The 21665-nt window shown below is 47.9% G+C and overlaps 1 protein-coding gene across 3 annotated transcripts; it reads right to left on the bottom strand.

Annotated features, from left to right (window-relative positions):
* Positions 1–206: 206 nt before the first annotated feature.
* Positions 207–4826, bottom strand: LOC116501255 (dynactin subunit 3-like). 3 transcript variants are annotated; one of them, XM_032206777.1, is made up of 7 exons: positions 4728–4826; positions 4518–4602; positions 4280–4366; positions 3509–3592; positions 1846–1904; positions 1071–1130; positions 207–620 (listed from the first exon to the last, which is right to left on the bottom strand). In XM_032206777.1, exons 1-7 carry the CDS (start codon positions 4818–4820, stop codon positions 531–533), a joined length of 558 nt encoding a protein of 185 aa, XP_032062668.1. In that variant the 5' UTR covers positions 4821–4826; the 3' UTR covers positions 207–530. The 3 variants fall into 3 exon arrangements, with proteins under 3 accessions (XP_032062668.1, XP_032062670.1, XP_032062671.1); XM_032206779.1 differs by having other exon boundaries at positions 1846–1901; XM_032206780.1 differs by lacking the exon at positions 4280–4366.
* Positions 4827–21665: the final 16839 nt, after the last annotated feature.

Genomic DNA, 21665 nt, shown 5'->3' with positions numbered 1-21665 from the left:
ACTGCTTAGGGAAAACCACCACGAGCCAGACATGGACTTCGTCTCCCAGGGTTACCCACCTTCCAGCCGACTGCTTCCCTCTCATGCACACTTCTTCATGGAATACCAGCCACAGGCCACGTGGGCAGCACATACATCTGCCCTCTTGAGCCTAGCCAGCCAGTTTGTGCCATAGCTGCACCCATGGGATTAAGAGACAAGTGAGGTAGTGTTTCAGGGCTTTATTATGGTCCACAGTATCAGCAGGAAGGGATTTTTAAATATGTTACAAACTAAGACACATAGAAGTGCACGACCTACAAACAGTGGCATGTTAAGAGAATACCAGGAGTGTGGCTTTGATTCAGGGTGACTGCAGTGCAGCTGCAAAGCCAGGGTACCCCCAAGAGCCTGCGATGTCACTCACAGCATATTCAGTGGAAAGATGCTAAGACAAGAGTGCAGGCTGTGCTGCAGCATCTCCTGAGTGACCCAAGACCAGCAGAATCCCAGGGCCCCAGCTGTGGTTCTCCATCCTCCCAGCTCTGCCATCACTCTGCCACAGGTTTCACTTCCTTGGCTGCTTCCAGCTGCATCAGTATTTCATTCCACTGGATGAACTGCTTGGACAGAAGCAGGGTCTGGACATTACTCTTAAGGAAAGAGACATAGAAACTTCAGGGAGGAAACCACAGAGCACAGCCCCAGACCCCCTGACAGCCTGAGAGCACCATTACAATCCTGATTCCTTGGGAGATTAAAAAAAAAAAAAAAAAAAAAAAAAAAAAGGCTACAGGAAACCAGGGTGTACAAAACCTACTCAGACACAAATTTAGAAGTCCTGGAGCTGCCACACAGTGCCACACATTAGTGGGAGTCCAGAACAACTTCTGAACACCGCACAGCACTGCATCTCAAAGGGCTTTTTACAGCATGACAGAAACACAAACACCACTGCACCAGGAAGGGCACTGGCCATTAAACCTGGGGCTGGGGATTGCCTGCTTCCAACATCTGATGGGGTAAGGTGAGCCAAGAGACAGGCAGACATTTTGGTTTTGTCAGGCCCAGAGCACCAGCTGAAAGGATACCGTTTTGTTGTAGTCTTCAAGGAGCGTCTTGACACCATCAGAAAACTGCTTACACTGATCCTGTAAAAAACAAATCCTCAGCAAGCAAGCAGTAAATAAACTAAAGGACACCTGTCCTTCCAGTGCCTGGCAGTTCAGGGACAGTACTGGGACTAAAGCTCAGGCCCTGGCCACTCTGAAAGCATTTCAGCAGATGAGAGAAAAGTTACACAGGAACACCCATGCTCAGGAAGTGCCAAAGCACCTGAGCTTGCCAGCTGTCTGCTTTTTCTCAGCATCCTCAGCTTGCCTCAGAATGAAAACCCACAGGGAAACACTGAAAGGAGGCATTAGACACTGCCCAGGCTACTCATTGCCACCTCATGGTGTGTCCAAATGGGGAAGAAAAGGGCAAAGAGACAACATAGCAGTATTAAAATCCCTCCAGAGACCAGGAGACTGAAAAATTGCAACACTTCAGTGTCCCACTGACAGAGGGAATACCAACTGATTAAAACCACTGCAACTTAAGTGGCATTCAAACCTTTGTTTTGAGGAGGCTTATTGTAGGCAGATTTTTTCCAACTCAGACTCAGGTACCAGAAATCCTGGCTAGTTCTCCCCCTGAAATGTGCTTAAACCTCTTTAAAACTGCAGCATGAATACACTAAACAAATGAAAATAAGTGGTATAAACAAGCAATTCAAACAATTGCAGATACAGGGGCATCAGTGCTGTTAGCAACAAAAGGTTCTTTCTCCCTGCTAGTTAAGACCATCACGAACACTCACACTACCTGCTGCTGCATCTGGATTTGGGAGAGTCGCTGCAGTTTCGCTGCATGGTCAGGAACTACTGAAAGCACAGAACAGAAATCCATTGTTTGTTTTGTATCACATGGGATAAGTTACTAAGACAAGGACCATTCCTTCTCCAAGGGAAAGTCACAGCAAATGAATCCTCAATGAATCCAAGTGCCATGTACCACAAACACCTTTTATACCATAAAAATCCTCTAGCTACACTGTACATCAGGTATCATTACATTTGCTAATGTAATGCTGGGTGGATTAGGGCTGCTGTCGCTAACCTGCTTCCTAACACACGCCACCTCCCTGACCCTTGGTGCAGGGGCCACATTCCCACCCAAGCCATGCTGGGTGACAGCTACAACACTGTAGTGGGTTTACGTGGCAAGGTTTTGGTAGCAGGGGGCCATAGGGGTGGTTTCTGTGAGAAGGATCTAGAAGCTGCCCCATGTTTGGTAAGGGCCCCACTGTTTTCCAGAGCTGAGCCAATAAGCGATGTTGTTTTGCGCCTCTGTGAGAGCATATTTAAGACAGGGAATAAAACGCTGCGCCACACAGCAGCTGGGAGAGCGAGAGGAGTGAAGAACAGCCTTGCAGGCACCAAGGTCAATGAAGAAGGAGGGGGAGAGGTGCTCCAGGCACCGGAGTAGAAGTCCCCTGCGGCCTGTGGTGAGGACCATGGTGAAGCAGGATGTCCCCCTGCAGCCCATGGAGTACCACGGTGGAGCAGGGTTCCACGCTGCAGCCTGTGGAGGAGACCACGGTGGAGCAGGTGGCCCTGCACCGACGGAGGCTGCCGCCTGTGGAAGACCCCTGCCGGAGCAGATTCCTGGCCGGACCTGTAGCCCGTGGAGAGGAGCCCACGCAGGAGCAGGTGACCTGGCAGGAGCTGCTGCCCGTGGGGGATCCAGGTTGGAGCAGTTTTCTCCTGAGGGATGGACCCCGTGGTACGGACCCATATCTGGAGCAGTTCTGGAAGAGCTGCTGCCTGTGGGAAGCCCACGCCGGATCAATTCATCAAGGACTGCATCCCGTGGGTGGGACCCCACAGCACAGGGGATGAGAATGACCTAGAAGGAGCGGCAAAGAAGCGCTGTAGACTGACCATAACCCCCATTCCACTGTTCCCCTGCGCCGCTCAGGGGGAGGAGGTGGAAGAGGGTGGATGGGGGGGGAAGGTGCTTTTGGTTTCTTTCCTTTGTTTCTCACTTCTCTAGCCTGTTAGTAATAAGCAATAAATCTTACTATCTCCCTATGCAGAGTCTGTTTTGCCCGTTACAATAATTACTGCGTGATCTTCGTGTCCTTATCTCAACCTTTGAGCCCTTTTCATTGTATTTTCTCCCCATTCCTCTTTGAGGAGGGGAAGTGGGAGAGGGGCTGTGGTGGAGCTCGGCTGCCCACTCGAGCAGAACCACGACAAACACTCTGCAGGACACCGTGTGCTTTCCAGCAGAGATCGGACACGGAACATGAGAGCTAGGTGAGGGATGAGCCAACATACCGCTGCGTTTGTACCTACTTTACTCACACTGAGTTGTGTGCATAGCTGTCCTCGCCTCAGGTCTGACACTCAAGAAAAAGCAAACAGCACAGGCAACAGCTTGGGGGTGGCACATGCAGCTCAAACTTGTGGAGGAACAGGCATACCTTGGATAGAGGCACTGTCTAAGACAGGCTGGAGATTCTTCACCCGCTCCAAGAGGGCTGCTCGGGAAGGAATGACCTGCTCCTCTGATCAGGGAAAGACAAGAAGGAACATCAGGAAAAGCCAAAACAGTGTCTTAGCCCCCACCTCACAGAGGGGCTTGTCCTACTCTGAACTGATGATCAGCTGGGACTGACACTTGTATCCCATCTCCCCTGTTCCAGCTGATCCAGGTGTACAGAAAAGGGCTTTTTTATGGTTTTATTTAGCCTTTTGTGATGCTCACCCCTGGATTCTCATTAACACCTCCACAAAATTTAATTCCCAGACTATATCAAAACAAGGCCGAACCAAGTTTTTGAGGGCAAAAGAGGACAACACTAGAAAATGTTTAACGTACATTCAAACCTCTGGTTTTGTTACAGCCCTCAGAATATTAGAAGTAGGGTAAGGAAAACTGTTCAAGCTCCACTTTCTTTTCAACTTTTCATTAATTTAAGGTTAAACTGATCAATACCAAGATCAGAACTGATTAAACTACAGCACAGACATGCACAAGGGAGCACTAAGGGTGATGGATATCTTTCTACAAGTCACATTTTGGTAGCTCTAAAGAGGGGTCCCTTCTAAATCTTTGTAACTAAGCAAAAAAAACAACAAAAAAAAAAAACAAAAACAAAACAAAACAAAAAAAAACCCACATCCCAATCCACCTTATTAAAATACAACTTTTGCAGTGCTAAAAACCTGTTCCTTCTCACGTGATGCTGTACCTGCCAAGATGAACTGCTGCTTCATGGTGTTTGGAACAGCCATTCTGTCAGCGTACTGAGGGTCAAGGTATTTTATTACATCTTCAACTAAAGCAAAAAATGTTTTAAGGCAAGAAGTAGGAAAGATGTTGTCACTTTTACAAGCGCAATTCCCCCCTGGACTACAGCACAAACCTGCCTGTTTAAGGTTGTTTTTGTTCAGATTCAGGTTTTTCTGCAGCACTCCCCAAGCACTCACTTTTCTTAAACAGGATCTTGATCCTCTCCCTCTTGCCAACGATGTTGCTCAGCGCCACCTGCACCTTCACCAGCTCGTCCACCACCTGCGGGGACGCACAGGGAGGGAGCGGGCCCGCTACCTGCCGCCAGCGGCGGGAACGAAAGCTCGGGAGGGAAATAAATAAAAAATAAAAAATAAAAAACAGGGTGACAGAGCAAAGCCCAGTACCTTATGAGGCTCGCAGACCCCACCGCCAAGGCGCTGCTCCAGCTCATCCAGCCGCCACCACAACCGCTCCAGCGCCACCACCCCCACCGCCATCTTCCCAACCGGTCTGGCAGCAGCCCTGCCGTCTCTTCCGCCTGCCGGCACTTCCACTTAAGGCTGGGCGCTGCCCGTTGCCATGGCGGCACGTTGCTAAGGGATGTCATTGCCATGGCGACGGGCGGGCCGGGGGGGGGTGTTGGGGTTTGGGGGCGCGGAGTCCCCAAGCCCCCAAGCGGCCGGGGCCGCTCGATGCTGATTTGCACTGCAGAGGGAAGCTTTCCGCACCAGGGAGGTCGACAGCTGCCTCGCTCCTGCGGGCAACAGGCTCTCAGAGGCATGAAAGGGGAGAGATGGAGCGAGTGGGGGCCGGGGGGTTTAGAATGGCGGTGTAATAAATATTGTATAATAAGTTTGTTAATCAAACCGGTGGGAAAGCTTGTGGGGCTGTGACAACCCCGTATAGCTGGAAAGTTTCCAGCTGACCATCCTGATAAGAACATGTATAGAACATGTATAGTGCTTGCTCAGCAAGATCGCAACCCGCAACGCAGTGGAAGACTACGGCCTTCATCCTCACGACCACCAGGAGGTCCGAGACGACCCCCTAGCAACAGCACGTGCAACTGCAGGACATACCAGGATATGCCACGTACACCCGGAACAACCAAGCTATAAAAGGGGGATTCTGGCGGGGGTGAGGTGCGCGCCGTTGGTGGAGCGGAGACTCCCCAGCCGCCCAGCGCTGTTTTGCCTGCTTGAATGCTTGCTTAATAAATTTGGCTCTGATAAAGATTATTCTGAGAGTGGTTTTGGTTCCAACCACTTATTGCAATTGGTGCCGTGACTCGGATGCAGGTCATTTTGGTCTGGGATCTGAGCTCGGGGGGGGGGTGCCCCATCTTTGGATGGCCCTCGGGTGACTGATCCCTTGTCCAAATCCTGTACATCCGGACCCTAAATTCGGGCAAGCAGGCAAAAGAAAGCCGCGGTACCCCATAATTTTTGTGCACGAAGATCCAAATGAAGACTCAGGATTGAGTGAATATTGATAAGCGGTGCCGTTTGGTCGGGGTGGGTATCCCAAAGTGCAATTAAATGAGACGTTCCTGGGGAGCAAATTGAGTGCGGACCCTCCTGCAGTGCAGTTCCCATTGCCTGCGAGGGTGTGGGCCACGAACAAAGGGAGCATTTGTGTGAGTGTACAGAAGCACTTTGGAAGATGGGGCAGAAGAAAAGCAAGCCTTCTGACCCCATGGGTGGCCCTAAGGTAGGGTTGGAACGGGCTGCCCAGGGAAGTGGTGGAGTCACCATCCCTGGAGGTCTTTAAAAGACGTTTAGATGTAGAGCTTGGTGATATGGCTTAGTGGAGGACTGGTTAGTGTTAGGTCAGAGGTTGGACTCGATGATCTAGAGGTCTCTTCCAACCTAGAAATTCTGTGATTCTGTGATTCTGTTGCCCGCTATACCGACAGAAAGTCCCTTAGGGTTGATGATTGCCTGCTGGGATGACTGGCCTTCGAGACAAGGCAAGATGACAGAAAAGATGGTATATTACTGTATGCAGGTGTGGGTAGGGAAACAAATAAAGGAGATCACCTATACTGGCCCGTTTTTGGGTCCTTTGAGGATTGGGTTTGCCAAGCTCTAAATATATATGTGAATTCCAAGGAACCTTTCAGTTCAGAGGAAAGTGAATATGCTGGCTTATGGATAAGATCAGATACCCGGACTTATGTATTTACCCTAAAGGAAAAGGGTCAAGAGAATCCCAGAAGGAAGACTGAGTCCTGAGGACCCCACCTTGTCCCCTCCTCCCTATGTCCCTCCCGCTCCTGCACCGGACCCTATCCCTCCTCCTTCCCCCCCCCCCCCCCCCCCCGCACCTTCCAAACCCTCCGGACCCCGACCCAGACTCCCTCAGTTCCCTTGGGGAAAATCGAAGAGTGACTAGGAGTCAAAGTAGAAAAAAGGGGCAGTCAGAAGGAGGGCTTTACCCCCTAAGAGAAATAGCTATGGGAGGGTCACAGAACTGGGAATCACTTTAGAAGTAAGAAATGAGGAAATCGCAGTTAAACTGTGTACCCTCGCTGTGGAAGACGAGGCAAAAATCAATCCTGAGGTGTGGTACACTCCTGAGTCAGTGGGGAAATTGGACATCACTCCTTTTGAAATTACTATTAGAAATCCTGAAATCCCTATTCGAGTAAAGCAGTATCCGATGTCACAAGAGGGTAGAAAGGGGTTGCAGCTGGAAATTGAAAGACTATTGAAGCAAGGGTTATTGGAACCCTGCATGTCTCCCCACAACACTCCTATACTACCCATTAAGAAGTTAGATGGCTCTTACCGTTTAGTCCAAGATCTAAGAAAGGTAAATAAGAGAACAGTCACCAGATTCCCAGTGGTAGCTCTTATAAATTAGACCACACAATTTACTGGTCTATTGAAATTATTTTATTAATCAAGTAAGCAGACACAAGCAAAACAGCGCTGGGCGGCTGGGGAGTCTCCGCTCCGCAACAGCACGCAACTTCCCTTTCCAGGGTTGCTGTTTTATAGCAGTCGAATTCCGGCTTATCAGGACTTGTTGAACTGGCTGAGGCTGCGCAGTCTATTGTTGAGAGGGGGGTCGTTGTTCCTCTGCTGGTGATCATGCGTTGTGCTCGTGTTCAGGTGGGGGAAGTGAAGCGGCAAGCAGGATGTCTGGTTTCACTCAAGGATGTTTACCCAATACCCCCTCCTGCTATCTGCTTGCTTAATCCTCCCCTTTACCAAGGCCGTTAAATTGTACAACCTTATCTCCTCAGTAGATTCTTTAAATTCTCAAGGACAATGAACAAACCCCTACTAATTTATCACTGTAGCCAATCCGAATACCTTGTTGAGCCAGCTTTCCCCAGAACTGAAATGATAGTGTTATAGACTTGAAGGATGCTTTCTGGGCTTGTCCCTTAAAGGAAGAATGCAGAGGTTACTTTGCCTTTGAATGGGAGGATCCTGAGACCCATCGGAAACAGCAGTTGAGGTGGACCCTGCTTCCACAAGGATTTATGGAGTCGCTGAACTTGTTCAGGCAGGCCCTGGAACAGGTATTAAGCACCTATGAACTAAACCCAGAAGTAACGCTGGTGCAATATGTAGATGACCTGTTGTTAGCAGGGGAGAGTCAGGAAGCTGTGAGGAAAGAAAGTATTAGGTTACTGAACTTCTTAAGCTTAAAGGGACTAAAAGTATCCAAATCCAAATTTTAATTGGTGGTGCCCAATATATGGGCCTGGCGGTGTGTCTTGTGATCCTATTTTTTTCTCTTAAATGCTTTGAGTGTGACAAGAAAAAGGCGGGAGCATTATCTAAGTAACTAACAGTTGAGAAGTGTTGGTGTATTTGCTGTGGTGTTTGGTCAGTTTCCCAAGTACTGGGGGGGGAGGGGGCTGACTGATTATCGAAGCGGTAGAACGGAGAGAGTCATTTCTTTGGTGGTTCGGGCTTGAGCCTTGGGAATTTGGTAAGAAGGGAGAGATCGAGTTTATTTAGGCATCAATACCTTTTTAACCCCCATATTGACGGATACACAGGAGTGATTCCTTGTTTTGTATGGGCTTCCTAACAAAGTGCATGAGAAAAATTGGCATTCGGCTTGAAATTCAGTCCTGTTGAAATGCAAATTTTGTGGAAAAGGTGGTAATGTTTGTCTAGAAGACAGAAGGCTGAGTGCTTCATCTGTTTTCCTGAAGTCCCAAGGATTTATGATTGGAACGGGGCTCATTAATAATCTGAAATAGTAAAGTTTCTATGTGGGAAGAAGAGTTTAATCCCAGAGAATTGGGACATTTGGGAAGATTAGGAAAAGATAGTAAAAACCTGCAGTAAAAAGGTTTGTGTGGAAATTGTGATATTGTATAAACTTACTTTAGGATAGAATAGAACTTGTGATTAAAAGTTAGCAAGGACAAAGTAAACAACATCTTGTTATCTGTAGACCTTCTGTTACGTTTAAGCATTTTGTTATTTGAAAACACCCCATTATCCGTTAACCCTCAGTCAGGCTGAGACTTGAGATAACTTGAGTCAACTGTCTGTTATGTCTTGTTAACTGAGACATCCTGTTATCTGCCGACCCTCAGTTAAACCGAAAGACAACTCAGCATTTTTACAGCTTGGAAAACAACTGATTAAGAAAGTGCATTACGAGGAAGACCTACGGCCTTCCTCCCAAAGCCCACTGCCCACATCCTGGAGACCCTGGCCCACAATTCTTGGAAGGCTTTGCGCAAGCGCAAGGACTGATAAGCTAATTAGCATACGAAGCAAGAGTAGGCGGGGTTAGGTAATGAATATGTATAGGCGCTAATAGAATATTCGTTGTCTCGCTGTATAAATATGAGATAGTTTGTCACTTCGAACATGCACGATAGGCGGAAAGATCCCCCGTGCATCCTGCGCTGCAATAAAGAATATACCACTTAAGGAAATTTCGGCTTTGATCTTTAAATCACTACCCCCATCACTTTTTAGGGTTTCATTAGTTAATTTAATCCCTGAAGCTTTACAAGTCAGTAATGACCTAGCTGTTCCCCAGTGTATTGGGTTTGATGGCAAGGTTCGGGGGGTGTGAGGGGTGTGGGGGTGGGAAACTGCAATGGCAGCCCCCGTGAGAAAAACCCAGAAGCCTCCCTGTGGCAGATAAGGGACAATTTCATCTGGCCCCAAAGGGGCCCACTGCTGCCCAGAGCCAAGCCATGAGCAACACAGTCCCTGCCTCTGAGAGAGCACATCCATGAAAACAAACAAACAAAAACCTGGTGCTCAACAGCAGCTGGGAGAGTGAGGAGTGAGAAACCCCCCCCCGCAGACACCAAAGTCAGTGAAGAAGGAGGGGGAGGAGGCGCTCCAGGCGCTGGAGCCGGAGCCCCCCTGCGGCCGCTGGAGAGGCCCATGGTGGAGCAGGCTGTTCCCCCCTCCTGTCTGATTAAGGAGGTATTGGGGAGGCATTGGGGAGGCAAGGACAATCCCCAGACATGGACTGTATATCTCGAAACAAGACACTGGAACTCATGATAAAGAAGCGGCAGACGGACAGAGAAACAAATGTAAGGACTATAAATCTCAAAACTGGACATTGGAATTCATTATAAAGATACAACAAACGGAAGAATTAGCAACAACCAGCTCTTGCAATTAAGAGACCTGCCAATTCAGCAGATTCCTGACCAAAGGTGAAAAGTACACTGTGAGGAAGACTCGGGGTCTTCCTCCCAAAGACCCCTGCCCACGTCCCAAAGACCCCTGCCCACAATTCTTGGAAGGCTCTGCGCAGGCGCAAGGTGCCAAAAGGCTAATTAGCATAAGAAGCGAGGGAAGGCGGGGATAGGTAATGCATATGTATAGGTGCTTGTAGAATATTGATAGATTGATTGTATAAATTCAAGACTGCTTTCCGCTTTTTTGCGTCAGGCTATGGGAGCTAATGGACCCGCTAGAATTAAAGTACCCTTCACAACTAATGAACTAGATGCCTGGAAGGAGGCGGTGAAAGGGTATCGAGATGATCCAGAGGCGGTGGCTAAAAGATTTGAATTGATTGTGAAAAACTTAGACCCAGACTGGAAGGATATAGAGATAATGCTGGCTGCATTATCAGAAACTGAGAAACAGCTAATAGTTAAAACTGCTAGAACGCAGGTACAAATCCAGGTAGCCTCGGGAGCCCTGCCCGGCACAGTGGAAGTACATGTGCCTAGGGCGGACCCTAATTGGGATTATAATGATGAGAATGATTATAGAATGCTGAAACGATATCAAGAGTGGATTAGGATTGCTTTAGAAAATGCAATACCTAAATCTGTGAATTGGTCAAGACTATATACAATAAAACAGGGGACCTCAGAAACCCCATCCGAATTTCTTGAAAGGCTGAGGGCAGCAATGCAGAAGTTTACCACTATAGACCCTTCCTCTGAGGGGGGTAGACTTCAATTAGTATCCCTATTTTTGGGTCAGTCGGCAGAAGATATTAGACGAAAGCTTCAGAAAATGAAAGAACCAGACGTAAGGGATTTGGAAAGATTAGTAGAAGAAGCCTGGAGAGTGTTTAGAAATCGTGAGGGGAATGAAAGGCAAAAGTTAGGTGAGACGATTGCAGCAGCCACTGTGGCAGCCTTATGAAAGCAGGAATAATCTTTTCGAGGCAGGAGAAGGGGGGGGGAAGGTAATACGACTCCCCTTGCGGGCTGAACAGTGTGCTTACTGTAAAGAGATAGGACACTGGAAAAGGGAATGCCCAAAGCGGCAAGAGGAAAACAAGCTATTAATGGCTACAAAACAATGAAGGAGACCGGGGGACTCTACCCTAGCAGATCCACTGGTTAAAATTAAGCTAGGGAAATTGGGTCAGGAAGTAGAATTTTTAGTAGATACAGGAGCTACATATTCAGTGTTAAATCAGAAGTTGATGCCTGAAGATAAAGATTTTGTGACAGTGGTGGGGGCAACGGGTAGGCACGAAAAAGCTTTCTTTTTAAAACCATTAGAATATGAATTGGGGAAGCAAATGGGAATACATAGGTTTTTGTATTTGCCGGGATCTCCTAGATCTTTATTGGGACGGGATTTATTAGAGCAATTAGAAGCTGAAATTGTCTTTGAAAAGGGAAGGGTAGAGTTAAGAGTAAAAGAAGACCGACTTATAAGTGCACTAAGTTTGGTATTGATCCAAACCGATTCTTTTAATGAAACCCTTCCGGAAATCCAAGATCAAGTTTATCCAGGGGTGTGGGAATCTGATGTCCCTGGGAAAGCGAAGAATGCTGCACCAATAATGGTAAAATTAAAACCGGGAGAAAAGCCAGTAAAGGTTAAGCAGTACCCCCTTAGAATAGAAGATAGAAGAGGAATAAAAGATACAATAGATAAGTTTTTGCAATATGGGTTACTGGTCGAGTGTGAATCGGAATATAATACTCCCATCTTACCAATTAAGAAACCGGATGGGAAGAGTTATAGGTTAGTACAGGACTTAAGAGCAATAAACAGGATCACTGAAGACATACATCCTGTGGTAGCAAACCCTTATACAATATTGACCAAGTTAAGGGACAAGTTGGTCTGGTTTACCGTGCTGGACTTAAAGGATGCCTTCTTTTGTTTAACCTTGGCCCCGGAAAGCCGAAACCTCTTTGCCTTTGAATGGGAAAATCCTGACTCAGGACGAAAAGTCCAGTTGACATGGACAGTGCTTCCTCAGGGGTTTAAGAATAGCCCCACGATTTTTGGTAATCAACTTGCAAAGGAGCTTGAATCCTGGGAAGCCCCCAATTCTGCAGGGGTCCTGCTGCAATATGTTGATGATCTCTTGATTGCTACCGAAGACAGGGAAAGCTGCATACAGTGGACGGTAAGCCTCCTTAATTTCCTAGGAATGAATGGATACCGGGTTTCACAACAGAAGGCACAATTGGTTCAAACCCGCGTGACGTACCTGGGATTTGAGATCTCAGGAGGACAACGTGAATTGGGGACGGAACGCAAAGAAGCAATCTGTCGTACCCCAGAAGCACAGACTGTTAAAGAATTACGAACTTTCCTAGGAATGACAGGTTGGTGCAGATTATGGATCAACAATTATGGACTAATTGTAAGGCCTTTGTATGATTTAATTAAAGATAACTGCATAAGACTAATATGGACAGGAGAAGCCCGAGCAGCCTTTAAGAAGCTTAAGATGGAGTTGATGCGAGCCCCAGCTCTTGGTTTACCAGATTTGTCTAAACCTTTTTGGTTATACTCCTATGAAAGGCAGGGTATGGCCTTAGGGGTACTAGCACAAAAGTTGGGACCTTACAAAAGGGCAGTGGCTTATTTCTCCAAACAATTGGATGAAGTAAGTAAAGGATGGCCAGGCTGTCTGCGAGCAGTGGCAGCCGTAATTATGAATATACAAGAAGCCCGGAAATTTACAATGGGGCAGAAGATAACAGTGTTTGTCTCACACACTGTGTCAGCAGTTTTAGAACAAAAGGGGGCCCATTGGTTATCTCCTCAGAGATTTTTGAAATATCAAGCAATATTGGTAGAACAGGACAACTTGGAAATTGTGATAACTAATATTGTGAATCCAGCCTCTTTTCTTAGTGATGCTCCGGCGGAACCTGTGACTCACGATTGTTTAGAAACTATGGAGACTGTGTATTCCAGCCGACCAGACCTTAAGGAGGAGCCCATGGAAGATGCAGAAGAAACTTGGTTCACGGATGGGAGCAGTTTTGTTACGCAAGGGCAACGTAAAGCTGGATATGCTATAACAACTACTCAGCAGGTAATTGAGTCTAAGCCTTTACCCCCTGGAACATCAGCTCAAAAGGCGGAGATAGTCGCTCTCACGAGAGCATTGGAACTGGCAGCTGGAAAAAGGGTAAATATTTGGACAGATTCTAAATATGCATTCGGTGTGGTACATGCTCATGGAGCGATTTGGAAGGAACGTGGATTACTGACTGCTCAGGGAAAACAGATAAAACATGCTGAAGAAATTTTAAAATTGTTAGAGGCTGTAAAACAACCAGAAAAAGTGGCTATTATGCATTGCCGAGGGCATCAAAGAGGATCCACTGACTTCGAGATTGGGAACAGATTGGCTGATAAAGAGGCAAGAAGGGCGGCGGAAAGAGGCCAAGTGGAAGTGCTTGCTTTAATACCAGACGGTAAAATTCAGACATTAGAGAAAGGCCAGGCTCCTAAATATTCAAAAGAAGATTTAAAGTTGATCGAGGATCTAAAAGGGAAGCTGAATGTTGATGGGTGGGCTCATTTGAAGGACAACAGGGTTATTATGCCCTCTAATTTGGTGTGGCCTATGGTTTTGGGGGAACACAATAAAACCCATTGGGGAGCCGATGCCCTGTATAAACTATTAAATCGAGTCTTGGTAGCAAGAAATCTGTATACCACAATAAGGCAGGTAACCCAACAATGTGACACCTGTATGCGTCATAATCCCAATACAGGAAATAGGGTGACGTTTGGTGTCATTGATAAAGGGAACTATCCTGGGCAGCATTGGCAAATTGATCTCTCGGAACTGCCAAGAAAAGGGGGGTATCGGTACCTATTAGTTTTAACAGATACCTTCTCAGGATGGCCCGAGGTCTTCCCTTGCAGAACTAATAAGGCTAAGGAGGTAATTAAGGCACTGTTGAATGAAATAATACCCCGATTCGGGATCCCAGCAACCATTTCCTCAGATAGAGGCTCGCATTTTGGTGCACAAATTGTTCAGCGAATAAGCCAGGCTTTAGGGATAGATTGGCATCTTCACACTCCTTATAGACCCCAAGCGAGCGGACAGGTGGAAAAGATGAATCATTTGATTAAACAACAAATAGCCAAAATAGGACAAGAAACTAATTTGACTTGGCCTCAAGCGCTTCCTCTAGCGCTGCTTAGAATTAGGGCGAAACCACGCTTGAAAGAGAATTTGAGCCCTTTCGAGATACTGTATGGTAGGCCCTACACATCCTTATTTAGTGGGGAGGATCTAACACAGTTGGGTTCAGAACATTTGTATAACTATATGATAAGCCTCCAGAAACGATTGGACCTAATAGCTAAGACAGTCTTCGGAGCCCGAACCCGAGGACTAGACTTACCAATTCATCCTATTAAGCCAGGGGATTATGTTTATATAAAATTATTTACAGGTCGCCCATTGGAAGAGAAGTGGATGGGACCATATCAAGTACTACTAACAACACATACGGCAGTCAAAGTCAAGGAGCAAGCAGCTTGGATCCACTATTCAAAGGTGAAGAAGGCCCCGGCGAGGATATGGACCACGACCCCAATCGGACCGGCAAAATTGAGTTTTTCCAGATCCTAATGATTGTGGGGGTGTGGTTGTCAGATTTGGGATGGGCAACTTGGGACGAGAACTTACACCTGACCTTAATACAAACTGTATCTCAAGTGATTAATAAGACGAACTGTTGGGTATGCACCCATCTACCAGAGCATGGGAATAAGGGTGTATCATTAATTGGGATTCCCTTGCCTGCAAATTTATCTTGGACTAATTTGTGGGAAAACACATCTTGGGGTCGAAAATATGAAGAAGTTTTGGAACTAGAAGTGAGTAGCTTTGTGCCGTTGGAATCTTACTATGTATGTGTACAAAGGTGTAACCCACCTAGGGGTATGGGGAAACAGGATTGTATAAATACGGATACTACTTATGTGGGAAATCAGACATCTTGTAATCGAACAATTGATATTAGTACGACTAGCGGCTGGGCAAATTCAACCAGCTGGCCGGTTCCAGAAGGAAAAGGGTGGTATTGGCTATGCAACGATACAGCCCCTAAGGTCTTGCCTGAGAATTGGAAGGGAACTTGCACTCTTGGAGCGGTAGTCCCCAATATGACAGTACATGATGTAGTGCCTCGAGGTTACTTGAGAAATCATATGCGGAGAATCAGACGAAAAATTAACAATCCATTGATAGAGAGACACACCGCTTTTCATAGTTTTGTTCGATGGTTTATCCCATGGTTAGGAGTGAGTGAATTGGAAAAGGCAATAGTTAATATTTCTGCAATTATAGAGAAGTTAGAAAACAAAACTCTGGATGCTATAAAGGCTCAACAAGAAGAGATATCTAGTTTATCACAGGTAGTATTACAAAATCGGATGGCCCTAGACTTGTTACTGGCCGCTCAAAGGGGAGTCTGTACAGTAATAAACACAAGTTGTTGTGTGTATGTAGATCAGAGTGGAAGGATGTCGTGGTTTAACCCGGCTGGCAGCTAAACACCACGCAGCCGTTCGCTCACCCTCCCCCCTCCCTCTCTGGGACGGGGGAGAGAAATGGAAAGTGAAGCCCGTGAGTTGAGATAAAGACAGTTTAATAAGACAGGAAAATAATAATAATAATAATAATGATGATACAATGGTGATAATACGAAAGTAATAATAGTATGTACAAACAAGTGATGCACAATGCAATTGCTCACCACCCGCTGACCGATGCCCAGCCTAACCCCGAGCAGTCCGGCCCCCTCCCCCCGGCTAGCCACCCCTATATATTGTTTAGCATGACGTCAGATGGTATGGAATACCCCTTTGGCTAGTTTGGGTCACCTGTCCTGGGTCTGTCCCCTCCCAGCTCTTACTGCACCCCCCAGCCTGCCCGTTGGCAGGACAGAGCAAAGGCTGAGATGTCCTTGGCTTAGTATAAGCACTGCTCTGCAACAATTAAAGCATCGGGGTGTTATCAGCACTCTTCTCATTCTAAGCCAAAACATAGCATTCCACCAGCTACTAGGAAGAAAATTAATTCTGTGCTAACTGAAACCAGGACATCTATCCACCCCTTATTCCATACCATTTATGTCATGCTCAGGTTACACTCTTTTCCATACATTCTAATTAGTCACCTATAGTAATCATGGTAGTGATAACATACAGTATAATATACTATTTAACATGGTGCAATTCAGTTCATGGGCTATTCTCACCCAGTATTAAATCTCCTTGAGGTACACACCGGACCTCTCCGTTCTTTTGCATTACCCACCAAGTATATCCAGGTCCCTGAGCGAAAACAATTCCACGAATAGGTTTGCCTTTTCCTGAGGCAGGAGTAGCCCAGACTGTTTTACCCAGCATATTTTTTACATGCACTACAGGAACTTTATCCCCATCTACAGTACGTAACAGGTTTGATTGGGCAGGTCCAGCTCGGTTGGTAGATCCCCTAGTATTGACTAACCAGGTGGCCTTTGCTAAATGCGTATCCCAGTTTTTGAACGTCCCAGCGCCCATTGCTTTCAAGGTAGTCTTTAACAGGCCATTGTATCGTTCAACTTTCCCGGAGGCTGGTGCATGATAGGGGATGTGATACACCCATTCAATACCATGTTCTTTGGCCCAAGTGTCTATAAGGTTGTTTCGGAAGTGAGTCCCATTGTCTGATTCTATTCTTTCTGGGGTGCCATGTCGCCATAGGACTTGCTTTTCAAGGCCCAGGATGGTGTTCCGGGCGGTAGCATGAGGCACAGGATATGTTTCCAGCCATCCGGTGGTTGCTTCCACCATTGTAAGTACGTGGCGCTTGCCATTGCGAGTTTGAGGGAGTGTGATGTAATCAATCTGCCAGGCCTCTCCATATTTATATTTCAGCCATCGTCCTCCATACCAAAGAGGCTTTGACCGTTTGGCTTGCTTGATTGCAGCACATGTTTCACAGTCATGAATAACCTGTGCTATAGCGTCCATGGTCAAGTCCACCCCTCGATCACGAGCCCATCTGTATGTTGCATCTCTACCTTGATGGCCTGAGGTGTCATGGGCCCATCGGGCTATAAATAATTCACCTTTATGCTGCCAATCCAGGTCCACCTGAGCTACTTCAATCTTAGCAGCCTGATCCACCTGCTGGTTGTTTTGATGTTCTTCAGTAGCCCGATTCTTGGGAACATGAGCATCTACGTGGCGTACTTTCACAGCCAGGTTCTCTACCCGAGCAGCAATATCTTGCCACAATGCAGCAGCCCAGATAGGTTTGCCCCTACGCTGCCAGTTGTTTTGCTTCCATTGCTGTAACCATCCCCACAGGGCATTTGCTACCATCCATGAATCGGTGTAGAGATAGAGAACTGGCCATTTTTCTCGTTCAGCAATGTCTAAAGCCAGCTGAATGGCTTTCACTTCTGCAAACTGACTCGATTCACCTTCTCCCTCAGCAGCTTCTGCAACTCGTCGCGTAGGACTCCATACAGCAGCCTTCCATCTCCGATGCTTCCCCACAATACGACAGGACCCATCAGTGAACAGGGCATATTTCTTTTCATTCTCTGGCAACTGGTTGTACAGTGGGGCTTCTTCAGCACGACCCACCTCCTCCTCTGATGATATCCCAAAGTATTTGCCTTCTGGCCAGTCCATGATCACTTCCAATATTCCTGGGCGACTGGGGTTTCCTATTCGAGCCCGCTGAGTAATCAGTGCAACCCACTTGCTCCATGTAGCATCAGTTGCATGATGCGTAGAGGGGACCCTTCCCTTGAACATCCAGCCTAGTACCGGTAATCGGGGTGCTAGGAGGAGCTGCGCTTCAGTACCGACCACCTCCGAAGCAGATCGAACTCCTTCATATGCTGCCAATATCTCCTTTTCAGTTGGAGTATAGCGGGCCTCAGATCCTCTGTATCCCCGACTCCAAAACCCCAGAGGCCGACCTCGAGTTTCCCCAGGTTCTTTCTGCCAGAGGCTCCAGGTGGGGCCGTTCTCCCCGGCTGCAGTGTAGAGCACATTCTTTACATCTGGTCCTGTTCGAACTGGCCCAAGGGCTACTGCATGGACTATTTCCTGCTTGATTTGTTCAAAGGCTTGTCGTTGTTCAGGGCCCCATTCAAACTCATTCTTCTTACGAGTTACTTGGTAGAGTGGGTTTACAATCAGACTGTAATTTGGGATGTGCATTCTCCAAAACCCCACAACACCTAGGAAAGTCTGTGTTTCTTTTTTGTTAGTTGGTGGAGACATAGCTGTTATTTTGTTGATCACATCCATTGGGATTTGACGACGTCCATCTTGCCATTTTATTCCTAAAAACTGGATCTCCCGTGCAGGTCCTTTGACTTTATTTTGTTTTATGGCAAAACCGGCTTTCAGAAGGATTTGGACTATTTTCTTCCCTTTCTCGAAAACTTCCTCTGCTGTGTCACCCCACACAATAATGTCATCGATGTACTGCAGGTGTTCAGGAGCTTCCCCCTGCTCTAGTGCAGACTGGATCAGCCCATGGCAAATGGTAGGGCTGTGTTTCCACCCCTGGGGCAGCCTATTCCAGGTATATTGGACTCCCCTCCAAGTGAAGGCAAATTGTGGCCTGCACTCTGCTGCTAGAGGGATGGAGAAAAATGCATTAGCGATATCAATTGTGGCGTACCACTTGGCTGCCTTCGATTCAAGTTCATACTGAAGTTCCAGCATGTCCGGCACTGCAGCACTCAGTGGTGGCGTGACTTCGTTCAGGCCGCGATAGTCCACTGTTAGTCTCCACTCGCCATTAGACTTTCGCACTGGCCATATGGGACTATTGAAAGGTGAATGAGTCTTGCTGATCACTCCTTGGCTCTCCAATTGACGAATTAGCTTATGGATGGGAATCAGGGAGTCTCGGTTGGTGCGATATTGCCGCCGGTGCACAGTTGTGGTAGCAATTGGCACTTGCTGTTCTTCGACCCTCAGCAACCCCACAACAGAGGGGTCCTCTGAGAGACCAGGCAAGGTAGATAATTGTTTAATGCCCTCTGTCTCTAAGGCAGCAATACCAAAAGCCCACCGGAACCCTTTTGGGTCCTTGCAGTATCCTCTTCTAAGATAGTCTATGCCAAGGATACATGGAGCATCCGGACCAGTCACAATGCGGTGCTTTTCCCACTCATTCCCAGTCAGACTCACTTCAGCCTCCAATACAGTCAACTGCTGAGATCCCCCTGTCACTCCACAAATATAGATGGGCTCTGGTCCTTTATAGCTCGATGGCATTATAGTACATTGTGCACCGGTGTCTACTAAAGCCTTATACTTCTGTGCGCGTGATGTGCCAGGCCATCGAATCCACACAGTCCAATAAACTCGATTGTCCCTTTCCTCCCCCTGGCTGGAGGCAGGGCCCCCCTAATCCTGGTCAGAATCTTCCTCGTTTCTGTGTTTGAAGGACTGTCTGCTGGAAGTTGGAGCAGCAAACTTTTCGGAGAATCCCTTTTTCCTGATTGTTTTCTTTTGCAACTCACGTACCCGTGCCTCTAGGGTCGCGGTAGATTTTCCATCCCACTTTCTCATGTCCTCTCCATGGTCTCGTAAGTAAAACCACAGGGTGGCACGGGGTGAGTACCCACCATATCGTCTTCCTTGTGTGGGTGAACGCCTACCCCTGACAGCTGAGACACTGCTTTGTACAGGTGCGAAGGAGAATAATCTCTCTTCAAGTTGGTGAACCTTTTCAGAAAGTTTCTCCCAAGTGTTCTCCTTTGGTCGGTGGGCACTGGTTGGTTCAGGTGGGGAGGACAATAGATTCTCTTCAAGTTGGTGAACCTTTTCAGAAAGTTTCTCCACAGCTGAGACGCAGGCCTGTAAGGAGGAGGAGAGACTTTCTTCGTACTGCCGGAGTTGTTTAGCCGCTTCACCCACTGTGGGTTCCTCATCCTCTTTCCAGGCCATTATTGCCAATGAGCTGGCATATGATGATGGTGCACTCCGTACAAACTTCCGCCACATGGGTCGTGTACACTTGACTTCATCTGGATCTGTGGATGTTTGTTTGAGGTCTGGATCCTCATAAATCACTTCCCGTACGGCTAATTCCCTCAGGTACTGGATTCCCTTCTCCATAGTGGTCCACTTGCCTGGTAGACATAAAATATCTTCCTTGAAGGGATACCTTTCCCTCACAGCTGAGAGGAGACGCCTCCAGAGGCTGGTGGGTCGTGCTCCATCTGCAATTGCTTTGTCAATGCCGGCGTCTCGAGCAAGGGATCCCAGCCGCTTGGCTTCCCTGCCGTCTAATTCCACACAATTGGCTCCAGAGTCCCAGCACCGGAGCAGCCAGGTGACAAGCTGCTCACCTATACAGCGACCAAAATCTTTTCGCACATCTCGTAGCTCGCGCTCGTTTAGGCTTCGGGTAGTTACTGTTGCTCTTTCGGCATCCTCATCTTCCTCCTCCTGAATCCTTGACGGCCCAGCGTCGTCATCATCTTCGTCATCTCTATACTTAGTTTTGGCAGAAGCCTTACCTGGATTGGCAGAAGACTCTCTGCGTTCTAAACGACTTGAATTTCTATACCATATTTTCACCTTCTCTACAGGGGCAGCTTGCACTGCTACTGCTCGTTTCTCTGACTTTGTTACAGGGTCTGCCACAGGGGTTGGAATGCCCTCTGCAGGGTCAACTTGCACTGCTACAGCTCGTTTCTCTGACACGGCCACAGGAGCTGGAGCGGCTACAGGAGCTGGAGCAGTTGCAGGAACCGGAGCTGTAGCGGCTACAGGAGCTGGAGTTGGAGCTGGAGCAGTTGCAGGAGCTGGGACTGGAGCAGCAGTAGGAGCTGGAGCTGGAGCGGCTTCAGGAGCTGGAGCTGGAGCGACTTCAGGAGCTGGGACTGGAGCAGTTGCAGGAACTGGGGCTGGAGTAGCGGCCGGAGCTGGAACTGGAGCGACTGCAGGAACTGGGACTGGAGCAGCTGCAGGAGCTGGAGCTGGAGCGGCTTCAGGAGCTGGAGCTGGAGCAGCTTCAGGAGCTGGGACTGGAGCAGTTGCAGGAACTGGGACTGGAGTAGCGGCCGGAGCTGGAACTGGAGCGACTGCAGGAACTGGGACTGGGGCGGCTTCAGGAGCTGGGACTGGGGCGGCTTCAGGAACTGGGACTGGAGCGGCTGCAGGAGCTGGGACTGGAGCGGCTGCAGGAGCTGGGACTGGAGTGGCTGCAGGAGCTGGGACTGGAGCATCTGCAGAAGCTGGGACTGGAGCATCTGCAGAAGCTGGGACTGGAGCGGCTGCAGAGTCCACCGTAGGGGTCACAGTGGCCGTTGGATCTGTCACGGGACTTGGAGTGGCCGCAGGGTCTGTCACTAAGTTGATAGCAGTATCCATGGCAGCTCGATAGGCGTAAGCCAGGCCCCAGCATGTTACAATGATTTGTGTTACTTTGGAACTTCCCGAATCGCGACACCTTTTATTCAAGCATTCTGCCAGTTTTTGAGGATTTTGCACTTGTTCAGGGGTGAATTTCCAAAACACTGGGGGTGCCAACTGGTCTAGATGCCTGCCCATATCCTCCCATACTCCCTGCCACCCACAACTATACTGCCTCCGGGCAGATCTCCGGATGAGCTTCCTAAG

The sequence above is a fragment of the Aythya fuligula genome, chromosome W (genome assembly GCF_009819795.1).
Source record: "Aythya fuligula isolate bAytFul2 chromosome W, bAytFul2.pri, whole genome shotgun sequence".
NCBI lineage: Eukaryota > Metazoa > Chordata > Aves > Anseriformes > Anatidae > Aythya > Aythya fuligula.
Note: the sequence above shows the minus strand (reverse complement) of the source record. Positions and strands in the feature narration are given on the sequence as shown.

Bases quoted from the DNA above. Each gene is read 5' to 3' on its own strand.
- LOC116501255 (XM_032206777.1), bottom strand. From the start codon at position 4,820: ATGGCGGTGGGGGTGGTGGCGCTGGAGCGGTTGTGGTGGCGGCTGGAT. The intron at 4,367-4,517 runs GTGAGTGCTTGG...TTTTTGCTTTAG, and splicing joins CAAGATCCTGTTTAAGAAAA to TTGAAGATGTAATAAAATAC. The intron at 3,593-4,279 runs GTACAGCATCAC...TTCCCTGATCAG, and splicing joins GCAGCAGTTCATCTTGGCAG to AGGAGCAGGTCATTCCTTCC.